The sequence below is a fragment of the Ambystoma mexicanum genome, chromosome 3p (genome assembly GCF_040938575.1).
Source record: "Ambystoma mexicanum isolate Mex_15411 chromosome 3p, UKY_AmexF1_1, whole genome shotgun sequence".
Classification (NCBI taxonomy): Eukaryota; Metazoa; Chordata; class Amphibia; order Caudata; family Ambystomatidae; genus Ambystoma; species Ambystoma mexicanum.
The window spans coordinates 251106735-251119198 of NC_090925.1; the positions used below are offsets into that span (position 1 = coordinate 251106735).

General features: G+C 43.2%; 1 protein-coding gene across 2 annotated transcripts in view; it reads left to right on the top strand.

Annotated features, from left to right (window-relative positions):
• Positions 1-12464, top strand: part of LOC138580306 (SUN domain-containing protein 3-like) — a 153530-nt gene that overhangs the window by 45506 nt on the left and 95560 nt on the right. For both annotated transcript variants that reach the window (XM_069650729.1, XM_069650728.1), the window contains exon 5: positions 7454-7494. In XM_069650729.1, coding sequence (XP_069506830.1) covers positions 7454-7494 — 41 coding nt within the window. The remainder of the gene's footprint in view (positions 1-7453; positions 7495-12464) is intronic.

Here is a 12464-nt window from a genome sequence, read left to right on the forward strand (position 1 = left end):
ATGGACCTGGTCAAGATGTCCGTCAAACAAAATTGCCCATCATTCTGTGTCTTAAACCTATTTTCATCCCTTACACTTTCAATCTAAACAGAAGGAAAGGGGGTGTCTTCTTAATTCCCGAAGGAGAACTCTCCCGTTCTGGATGTTGACACCAAAGTGCAGTTCTTCTGTGAAAGAATGTATACAGTTCAATGTTCACTGTTCGTCCAACCTAAAGATAACCCAGTTCCCCGTTCTGCTGGAAGGAACCTCTTCCTGGGTTTCTGGTACCTCTTGTTCACAACATTCTTCATACATTTTTCCAATTTAAAGATAATTCAGTTCCCCGTTCTCCCGGAGGGAAGCTCTTCCTGAGTTCTACTTGCTTTCACAATAACGTTCTTTACCAAATCCTCTGGGAAATTCTCTGGTGTTCTCAATGTCTAAGTCTAACTGCTATTCTGGATTACCCCATTCTTCACCTGTCATACACCCAGTTCCCATGGGTTCTTCCTTTGTATTAGAGGGACACTATCTTACCAAATGCCCCTTTTCTCCACTAGAAAAACAAATAGTGAGGAAAGGTTTAGGTGTTCTAATTTCCTCGATTTTAACCTTTATCCTGCATTATTATTGGTCTTTTCTCCTCGCTCTATGACTGTCGGGTTCCCATTTTATTTCATTTGATTATGCCATCGCTAGTCCTCTATCTCTCCTGGACTGTTATTTCAGTGGCCAGGGAACAATGCTCCAGGGTTCTGCTTATATTTCTTTGCTCCCATCATCCGCCTTGTGTAAAAGCCTCAGACGTTTATTAGCCTCTGTATGGTTCTGGGCAGTCTCTGTCGCTATGGTCATACTAGGTCTGTTCATCTGAAGGATGGGCCTTTGAAGAGAAGGGGGCAGCCTATTAACAAATTGCTCTAGTGCCAGAGTCTCTAGTACTTCTGTGGGACTCGATTTCCCTAACCAGAGAGAGAGTGTTCTGGAACCTAGCTCCTAACTCCACATGAGTTTCCCCAGGGTTCAATTTTATCTCTTGGAACTTCTTATAAAGGTTTTCTGATGGCCCTCCCTTGAGAAGCAAACCCTGCTGGATTTCATCATACGCTGTGAGTCCTAGGGGGTTAAGGGTCTGATGAGATAACTACAAATCCCCTTTTAATAACGGTGCTAAGTAGCAGCTTTTTAACTTATTTCCCCAGTGGAACTGCTGGGCTAGCGCTCAAAACAAAAAATAAAAAATATCCAAGTCTTCTTCATCCCTAGAGGGTTGCAAGATTCCATGTGGGGTGGGGGGGTTAGGGGTCTTTGTTGGGATGTCATTATCCTCGTAATTCCCACCTGGAATCTGGCTTCTGCTTCTACCTGGTGGGACACAAGACGCTCCAGCAGAGCCTCTAAAGTACTCATGGTGGGATTTGGAATTTGAGAGGCTCCTAGGTCGATAGTCAACTTCAATGGGATTAGGTCATGTAACACCCAGTTGGGGATAAAAGAAAGTATCCCCGGCACATAAGGTTGTGCTGGGGATCCCCGAAATGTAAAAAAAAGAAAATCAAGTCCCCGACGCGAGCCGCGCCGGGTACCCGGAAGAAGGGAAAAACAAGTTGGAGTAAGGGACCTTCTAGTTGTAAGTTAGACGAAGAAGGAAGAAAAGGTGGGTCCCCAAAAAGGAAAACCTCCTCTTCACCTTTTTGGGTCTTTTCTTCACCAGCAAGGGTCTGCAGGTTTGGACTAGGGAATCATCCTCAACTTCTACACATTTTCCTTTAGAGCTTGTCCTGTATTTTTCAGTTTCATTATATGCTTTTCTAGATTTTCCCAAGCTAGGTTTTATATCAAAACATCCTGCGGGATCTCTAGGGACTTTTATTACTAACTTTATCTTTTGGTGTAGTCCAACTGAGAAATCTGACAGTCTCGCTCCATCAGCTAATGAAAATAAATCTTTGATGGAGTATTGCAATTTTCAGTTTGGTTAGGAGCGACTGCTTAATAGTATAAATGAGCTGAGATGGGGAAAGTCTTAGCTGAACTTGTTCCCTTGGGAATCCTTAACTATGATTAGCATAGGGAAAAGGGAGGGGGTTGTAACTGTTCTAAAGAACCACACCAAGGATGCTAAGTGGTTCAATCTACCTCTGGAAAGAAGACAAAACATTATTTTATCTTGGCTATTGAATTAGGGGACTGGTCTCCATCTTGGTTACTCTTTATTCTTGGTCGGGTTCCCCCCAGTTTGCATCAACCAGGTTAGATCCCACCCTGACACCATATGTAATGGTGCAAAAGTAAGAAACCTGACACAAGTTTGGTGGAAATTACTATTATAGACTTCTATTTGTCTTAAAGAAAGGAAAAGGGGTTGGTCAAAGGCCTAACTGTCCCTAAATACTCTGAGGGGTTGCCCTGCCCCAACAAAAGAATACGATGGACCCGGTCAGTATGTTCGTTGGACATAAATGTCCACCGTCCTGTATCTTAAACGTATTTCGATACCTTACACTTTCAATCTAAACCAAAGGAAAAGGGGTGTCTTCTTAATTCCAGAAGGAGACCTCTCCCGTTCTGGATGTTGACACCAAAGTGCAGTTTTTCTGCAGAAGAATGTATACAATTCAATGTTTACTGTTCATCCAACTTAAAGATAACACAGGAAACTCTTTCTGGGTTTCTGGTTCCACTTGTTCACAAAATTGTTCACGTATTCTGCCAACTTAAGATAACCCAGTTCCTCGTTCGGAAGGAACCTCTTCCTGGGTTTCTGGTTCCTCTTGTTCACAAGACTGTTCATACATTTTGCCAACTTAAAGATAGTCTAGTTCCCCGTTCTCCTGGAGGGAACCTCTTCCTGGGGTCTACTTGTTTTCACAACTACATTCTTTATGAAATCCTCTGGGGAATTGCTCTACCCCCAAAAACAAGTATCTTTCCCAGTCTCTTGTCAGGTCTGGTTTACTAATCTTCCAGACCTTACCGTAGACTTTTCCAACAGTGTATCAAGTCTGACTAAAGTCAGGTTTACTCACCTGCCAGACTTGATTTCCATAACCTTCAACTTCAGAAATCTGAGTGTTTTGGGCTTCATCCCGCTCGTTATAAATCTCCCTGTATTCAGATGGGTCCTTGACCCTTATCTATTCCACTGGTGGGTTTTGCCCGTTCTCATCTGGCTCCCAGATCCTGTTCCTTTGACTTCACAGGATCTTTGTCCCTTCGCTACCTAGTATCCACTTGGACAAACCTGGTCTACTACCCTGCCATGTATGTCCCCTTCTAGGTGTACTCCCAATGTCCACATCTCTCTGTTTGCCTCTGTTGTTATTCCCTTGTGTCACTCGGGACACGTTTATCTGCTTCACACTGTTCGAATTATATTGTATAGTCTTTCTCTCACCCACTTGTGCTCTTTGGGATGTTCTTATTGGTTTATAAAGTGTGTGTCTATTTGACTGTTTCCCTTTTCGTCCCCTTGTAATCTTCGGGGTGTTTTCATAAAATTTGCAAAACTTGCATTGTATCTTCTCTTTCACACACCCTTGGGCTTTATGGGATGTTAGATTTATAAAGTTCATATTATATTGTATATTCTCTTTCTCACCCCCTTGGGTTTTTCAGGATGTTAGATTGATTACGTTTGTATTATATTGTATAATCTCTTTCTTACCCCCTCAGGCTTTTCAGGATGTTTTCATGAGCTCCTTCAGCTCCCTTACAGCCCCCTTTCCCTACCTTTGGTTACTCTTGGGTCAGCCTCCAGTCTCTTTTGGGGTTGTAGCCCTGCTTCTTCGCTCCCGCCGCACTCGGTATCCTTCTCCTCGCAGCTCCAGCATTTATCTTTTGGCGGCAGCTGCCTACATCGCTGTTCTTGGGTGGTCTTTGCTGGACGTGCTTCCTGTGTCTCTGCTGCTGATTGTCAAGGCTGAGTCTATGCGTGTATCTGCAGGAGCTGCTGAACCTCAGCAGACCCTCAAGAGCGTTATGCACTCAACTACATAGAATACACAGCTGAGCACGGAACACCCTCTGAGGAAAGGGGAAGTGGATAAAATAAAAAATCAGATTCCTTTCAGCTATCTCACAGAAATCTGCAGCGGAAGACAAGGAAATAGCATATTTGGTTAACACTTCCCACTCTCAATCCCTTGTTACTCTTCAATTATTTCTAAAAGCATTACCTGGTTCTCCTCTGCAATCTGCCTAGAGTAACTCTGTAGTTGATCTGGAATTCTTACTCCATGTGTGCATGAACTCTAGCCTTTTTTGTTTCTTGTAATGTTCTTTATAGGAATGGGTTCAGAGAAATTGTAGAATCTTGTTGTCGCTTCCACCTTATTTAAAGAAATGTTGCCTTTCTGGTAACATTTTCTGTGAACTGTACAGCCAATTGTTCAAAACTAGCACAATATGTTCTAGAGTTTAGCTTTTCACACTAATCCTCTTATGCAGCTGTGTGAATTCCCATTAACGTAACTAGCTTTGCTTAACTTCTGTTCCTACCTGACTCATGAACAACACTGAACCTCCTCTGTTGCCTTAGCTGCTTCAGAGCTCCCGCGCCTTCAGCGCTGTTCCTGTGTCTGGTCTCCCAGCCTCAAAAAGTCACTGCGCATTACCGACACAATAATAATTAACACTCGTCTCACCTTTACTCGAGGAAAGAATTCTGCGCTGTGTGCCCGTCCAAACCTTGGAAAGCGAAATTTAAAACCGTGCGACTCGCAGCCAACGTAGCAAATCCTATGTAACACGTGTTATCAGAAAGCTTTCATTTTAAGGAAGCTCTGACACTCTGCCGTTCCTAGGCAACGGTCTGCAAAACGATCTTACACAAAACTCAACGTGTTCACCAAGCAATTTGCTGGTTTGAGCAAAATGAACTGTGTCACTATATTAACAATTGGAATCTAAGAAACACTAAAGCCCTGATTCACAGAGCGTTTCCAATGGGTTTTTGCCATTATTAAACACTTCTGTGAATTAGGCCCTAAATGTTTAAACACATACTCTCAGTCTCTGAAGTTTTCTTCCCACATTAGTTTGCTCACATTTAGGTAAGTCTATAAACAAGGATAACAGAAAGGTTTCTTTCTTTTCCTTAGCTTGGGTTTTCTTGAAGCCCTTCTACTTGTATCCTGCCTTTAGCTCGCTTTAGTTGAGACAGCGTTCTCCTTTAAACTGCTGGGCCTCTTGACTTTACCTGGAGCTTCTGACTTCACCACCTACTCAGCTGGACTGTAGACAATGAAAGGCAGTTGAGATAGTTCAACAACTCACCTTAAGCCTTCTTTAGCCAATCAGGGAGTTGGTTGAAAACCAGCATCTTGGCTTGGCATGCTGTCCACAGTCTGAAGGCGCCAGTTAAGCCCTAACTCTATCTAAATACTTACTCTGAATGTAATAATAATTTAATAAATTCAACAAATTAGCAAGGTATGACTAGAGACCTGGGATATGGACCAGAATTAAGGGAAACCTGACACCGATCAGGTCTCAGACCTCCCAGGTACCTGTGGCAGTCCACGTCCCAGCCTCCAATCTTCAGGTACCTCAGAACGAGACTAGCATCTCCTTCCCTGCTCCTCCGGGGCTTCTTCCCTTTTTATCATTATATTTTCCTTTGGGCAGCTCCACAGCGTGTGTTGGTTCAGCGATGGACTTTCGCCTCCTTGCTTCATCTTGATCGTCACAGTGATGTTTTGCATCAGGCTTGGGTGAGTCTCCTTCTTCCTCATCCCAGTGGTTTTAAGGATGTCCTCTACTAAACCATAACAAATAGTAGTATGGGGGACCAAAGGGACCTGAGTGGGGTTTAAGGAAGGTGGGGACACAAAAGCGTTGGACGAACATAGCGTCGTCCCAGTGCCCTTGTCACCATTCCCATGAAGGATTTCCCTTTCCATGAGATCCTCCCGCTGAGCACCACCCCCATTGGGACTAACGGGTAGCGGCCTCACCTCCCTGCCCTCATAGAAAGATGCCTCCGCCATGGAAGATGTGACAATACCCAGGGATTCATCACAGTATGCACACAATACAAGAGGCTGTTTTTTACCTATTAGGAGCGTTTCTAGAACAATCGTCCACAATGGTTACTCCCATGATGGTATTAGAGTCAATGAGAGAACAAATTGCAATAGACACTGGAAAACAAATGCTAAAAGGTAGAGCTGAAGCATGAGACCATGCAGGGTCTTTGAGGGTAATTTTAGAGCAGTGGTATTTTTCATACCAGTCCCCGCTACCCCCCTTGAGTACAAATATTGTTTCTGAGCCTCCCTACCTAGGGGTTGCCACCCCTTAGGGGTCCATACAGGATTTGAAGACCACTCAAAATATAAGCAGATTTTCTACGGCTTATATTTTCTTTTAAAAGCAGTCCCCTTAATCCTTTTTTATATTGAAAACAGTAAACTTAATCCCATTTCAAAGGATCTGGGCACCCCACCGGACTTCCTTCGAGCCCCCTAGAGGGGCCAGGCCCCCAGTTTTGAGATCACTGTTTTGGAGAAATCGTAATTTGCACTGTAGGGGACTGTGAATGTTTCAACGTATTGACTTTACACATTTCTTTTATACTGCCCAATACAAATAAGCGTAAATGCCTGCTGCAATTAACGCTTGCAGCAGGCATTTACATAAGATTCCAATGGAATCCATCGGCTTTTACTGGGTGGAAAAAAGAGGTGGATTCCATTGGAATCCATTGGATTACGGCTAGCATGAACATCTCATACTGGTGGCATTGATAGGAGAAGTGGGAAAGGGGGGTGGACATGTAAAGTCTACCGCATTCGCCAACTCCACCTGGCAATCATCTCAAATCATCTGAATTTGTAAAAGTGGCAGTTATCTTTCCCGCCACTATTCCTGATTTATTTTTTTAACCAATTCTGGGTTTTTAGAAAATGATCCAAATTCTGTGTTTCTTGGTCATGAATCTGCAACCTTTGGTGCGTCAGGAGTTTTTCAATAGTACTCTCATGAACCCTAGCCAGCATAGTCAATGGCAAAGGGTCATGGGAGTCGTAGTCCCAAACATCTGGAGAGCCACAGGTTACAGACCACTGTACTGGGTGATACATGGATTTCTATCTTGCTCCACGTGCAAATGATCCCAGACAACGGGTGGAAGATCTATGATATTTCTGAGTCAGTACTTGTAAAACGCACACTCAGTCCCATGATAGACAAAGGTGGCTGAGCTGCAACACAAGATGGAAAGGAACTAGCAACCCATCCATCTTTTATTCTGAATCAGCCCACTTGGTTAACCATCAAAGTGGCACTTTTCTCAAAGATGCTTACACCAAACTTCTCTAGAAGTCTCTTATTAGTCTGTCTGCTTTGTGTCTGAGCTAGTCACCCAAACCGCAATTTTCTTAACCCTCTCCTGACCCCCACACTTTCTGGTTTATTCTTCCCTTCTTTGGCTGCTCAATAACCTTGAGTTGTTCTGCTTCTGTTACAGGAGGAGAATCAACGTTGCAAAAGCACTCTGGAAACCCTGAAGTAAGTAGAGCTCTTACTATTTAAGAAGGACATTAGGGAGGCAGGAGATGGTAGTTTGAAGTGGCTTATAGGGGGTTTAAAGCTCTATACAAGAAATATAAATATATACAATATATATATATATAATATATATATATATATTTGTATAACTATATGTATTTGTATAACTACATAACCATAACCATAGCTACCATACCTACGGCAGGCCCTGTAATATATACATACATATTATGGTTAAGTTGTTCAACCCATAGGAAGAGCCCTTTTTGGATGACTTATAACTCCCCCACACTGAACGAATCCTCACGCAACTTTACAATATATGTATATGGCCCTGTCAGATTGATCCTGCGAAGTTTGGTGAGGTTTCGTCAAGGGGGGGCAAAGTCATAGGAGGGGTCCCAAAATGTGTGGTTTTTCCCATAGACACAATGGGAAAAAATGTGTATCACGTCTACAGCCCAAACCGCTGGACGGATTTTCACCAGATTTGCGGTAGGGGTGACGGCTTAGTCCTGAAAGCGTGGTTTTGTAGATTTGGTGTAAATCTGTCCAGACGATTTTTTTAAACAGCCAAAAAGTAGGTAAAATAAATTAGTGATATCTGGATCGGTTGTGCAGATTTGCTTCCCAGTTCGGACCACAGACGGGCCTCTGATTGGTCCAGAAGGTGACAGTACTGGTTGAGGAAGATTAGTTGGAGTATGACAGCCTACTACTTGCTTAGAAAGGAAAAGCCTTTCTGAGAGCATTGCAGTGGTTGGATTGGGTTTGGCGGCGCATGGAGGTGGTCCCATAGGAGTACTGTCCAGGTATTCCGTGACCAAGTACAACGTTGCACTCAGTGCATTTCACTTTGCTAGTTTTAACCTTTGGTATATTCCCACATTTGTGATGTCATCTTTCATGTTCTGGGTGTTAGTCTTAGCAGTGCACGGTGGTGGCGCTATTTCTGGTTGCTTAGCTTAGCATAACTGGCGAATTTCTGGGGGTTTTCGGTTTTACTTGTAACCATAACGTCCCTTTAACAACATTTTTTCATTGAATTTCATAGGGTTTTATTAGTGCAACTTAACCATAATGTCCCTTTAAAACTTTGGTATATTCCCACATTTGTGATGTCATCTTTCATGTCCTGGGTGTTAGTCTTAGCAGTGCACGGTGGTGGCGCTATTTCTGGTTGCTTAGCTTAGCATAACTGGCGAATTTCTGGGGGTTTTCGGTTTTACTTGTAACCATAACGTCCCTTTAACAACATTTTTTCATTGAATTTCATAGGGTTTTATTAGTGCAACTTAACCATAATGTCCCTTTAAAAAAGTTTGTTCTGCAAACTGCTTTTCCAGTTCCATGTCAGGTACTGGGCTTTGCTTTTACACATTTTTGGTCATGAGGCAATCGTGTTTTATTCAACCTGTTGTAGGTTGAAGTTACACTAAACCACAAACCCAGATTGCGGTTACAAGTGCAGAATTGGTCAAATGATGTTCCTGTGACAAGGAGCCATTTTGACTTGCGACCTGTCGAGAATATTTGCAATTGAACCTGAAATGGGCCATCGTACAGGTTTCTCTTTCTAAATGTTTTGTAGTTACTTTTCAGTTCGTACTGTGACGTTGTTGCCTGTGGGTCTGATGAGAAATGCAGGCACTAAGAGGTTGAATTGAGCGGGCACTAATAGGAACCTAGTCCCACTCATTTTACTGTTTACTCTTAATAGTTTCTCTACTTTTCACATCTCTTTTCATAGCTCCCAAATGTACTTTTTGCAGTTTAATCATGCTTCTTCATACTGCTTGGTTGGCTCTTTGAGGCTTATCGCATCACTTGGGCTCCTGCTTTGCTGTTGGGCAGTAAAACAAAGTAAAGGACTGTGTTACACGGTGGTTACACGGTGCTTCCTGATTCTTATGTGGGCATGGAGGAGACTGCAAGGACAATGCACTCTGATTAACCCCTTAAGAGCCAGGCTATTATGCAAGTCTATGCAAAAAGGACGAGAACACTCGTCCTTGGCACTTTTTAAAGACACACATTTTGGGAGGTACGCTGCACAAGCGGAGGAGCAATTATTCATCTCCTTGTGCATCTAGTTTGTTCTTCTTAAAATCCATGGTAGCACCTTGTTGGCCAAAACAAAAAGTGTTTTGCTTGGCTCTATATGTGCTTTAGGTATTCACGTTTGACACGCCTCTACCCCATTCCATATTTTGCTTACATAACAATGCCTGCATTCATCGTTCCCATAACCACTACTGCTGAACCATTTTGGGGTCATTATCAGCACTACAGCATCTCCCAAAAGCGGGGTATTCTCATAAAATTATTGTGCAGGATAAAAAAATCTGAACATTCCCTCCTCCCCTTGAATGTAGTTTTTTGGAAAGGATAGAGGTCGCTGTACCACTCGTTTCCTTTGCCTGTGAACCACCAGCATTATACATTGAAGGGAGTGGAGGTCTTGTATAACATGTCATATCAGGGTTGACAGTGACAGGAAACGATAAACTAAGCTTGGACTTTTTCTAGAATTTTCAAAAGGAAAATCTCCCTAGACCTTAGTAGCAACATCTAAATGGTAATCTGATGTTTTGACCAATGAGAACAAAATGAAAAACGATCCATGAGGACCCCCTTCTTGTATTTATCCCAGTTGTCTCCTAGACAAAACCCTAACATATGTCTTCATCCATGCTTCCACTCCCCATCTGTCCCCCTTGCTCTCACCGGCATGCCTGCCAGCGCCAATGTTCCACTACTTATTTTTTTAGACTTCTAGCCTTCCATACAACACACACATCTATTCATCACTTAAAAGGGATTTGTTTTAGGCAGCGTAAAGACAGGCAGCCCAATCAGATGTAGCCATCTTCCATTCCAGACTGACCTTTGCACCCGAAAACCGGATCATACAGTAATCCATGTCAACCTTTCCCCAAACACACTTTAGAAATCTAGAAACAAGACAAGTAAACAGGAGGGCGATTTTAAATGTAAGAGTACATTGCAAGAACTGGACCACTTCCTTGTGCACTTAAGTGCAAAATGTCCTCTCTGTGCAATTTTTAACTTTCAATCACGTAGTGGACACATTAAGAGCCCCTTACTGTTCACTTGCCCACTACATTAGAGGAAAAGTTCAAACGCTTCCCATAATTATCGATTGATGGAGACATTTAAAATGGATTCCTAAGCAATCCGCCTACTTTCGCCAGGTGGTATTTTAAGGTTCCCTGGTATTCCAGAGGTTTTCCACCAGCTGAACATGACTGTGTCAAGTGCACTTAGAAAAGGAGGCAGTCGTGTTAGGTTCTATTCTGATCCCAAACTTCACCTGACAAATGCAAGATAATCACCTGGATCGGTGAAAAAGGTGGAAAAAGGGTAGCACCATTTTTGGTATTTATACTCATCTGAAAGACTGTCTAAGACTCCTGAAAGACCCACTCAGGCTTCCCTTTCAGAGTCTTGCTCTGCTGTCTTAGTGGTTACAATATTCTCGTGTTGGTCTCTACCTTAATGGGTCTCTCTCTCTCTGTCTCTCTCTCTTTCTCTTCTCTCTCGCTCTCTTTCTTCTCCCTCTGTTATCCCCCCAACGTTTTACGTTTTACAGATGTTTTACATGTCCTTGAGTATTAACTGTATCTTTTGAAATGTCAGGGCTTTGCAAGCCTTTATACCGAGGATTACCAGGGAATTTCAGTACAAGCAGGGTCCTGCGGCTTTCCAGATGTTTTGAACTATGACCCCTTTGCCGCTCAGCCTATCCATAAGCTATACTGGCTGGTGCTGATGGGAGTTGTAGTCCAACACATCCAGAGAGCCAAAGGTTGGAGACCCTTGAATGATTGGGAATTTCAGTCTAGCCTTTGACCCCTCATTGAGTCTCATTCTACGCTCAGGAATATCTGTATTTTTCAATTCCGCTCCTCCTTACACTTGATGTCGCTGTACTGTTTCGAAAGCATATGGACAGCATTTTCCTTTCAGACCCCCTTCTTAAACTTATTTGTGTAGAGGTTTCACAGTCGGTGTATGGCTGGGGACACAGAACGGATCTCACAGCAGCTAAGGGGCTTTGGGAAAGCCCTCTGCAGAAACGCTGCACACAAAAGCCCCCTTTTCTGTAGGCTCGCCTCTGCGAGGATCCGACGAAGGAAAATTGTTCCAAATAAAAAAGCTTTTCTTAAAAATGTCTGTGGTAATAGTCGATACAAAAAGTTCCCTTTTTCAGTCTCCTCTTTAGTTTCGACTATTAAGTGCTGCTCAAGCACCACCTACAAAACAACACAATTGCACAGTAGAACAGATACGAGGGGGCGGGATGTGAGGACGGATACACATATTTTGGATGATGCTTGGGCTTGTGCGTGAGGTTTGAATTGTATGCACCCCTTGACTGCCCATGGACACGCTAATCCATATGACTATTCTCAACCACTTCTTGCATCTCCATGCCCAAACATGCCCTACTGGAATTTCTTCAGGCTAGCTGTGTCATGTAATAATATAAAACGTACCTGCTATGCCGAGCCTGCCACTGTTATTTGTAAGCAGCCTTCTGGGTGTTATTGTTATTGTTATTGTTATTGTTATTTTGCATTTATATAGCGCCTTATATACCATTGGTATGGTCTGAAGGCGCTGGTAGGTTGAACGCCCTTGGGAACCGAAGTTCAGGTCAGTATAGAGAGTAGAGGGAGTCCAAAAGTGCGTGTGCGCACTAGGTATGTGTGCAGCTGGTGCGGAAATCGAGTGGTAGCTGCTTCTTAGTTGTACGTGTGGTGGTTGAGAGGTCAGGAGTATGTGTTTGCTCTGGTTGGTTTTACCCAGAACGAGTGTGGCTGCGTTAGGCCTGAGGAGAACGCCTGGCTGGGGGGTGTGAATCCAGCAATGATTACTTAGAGTGATGTGGAGTAAGAGGGAGATGTGGATATGAGAACAGTTATACCGAATGGTGTCATAGTATC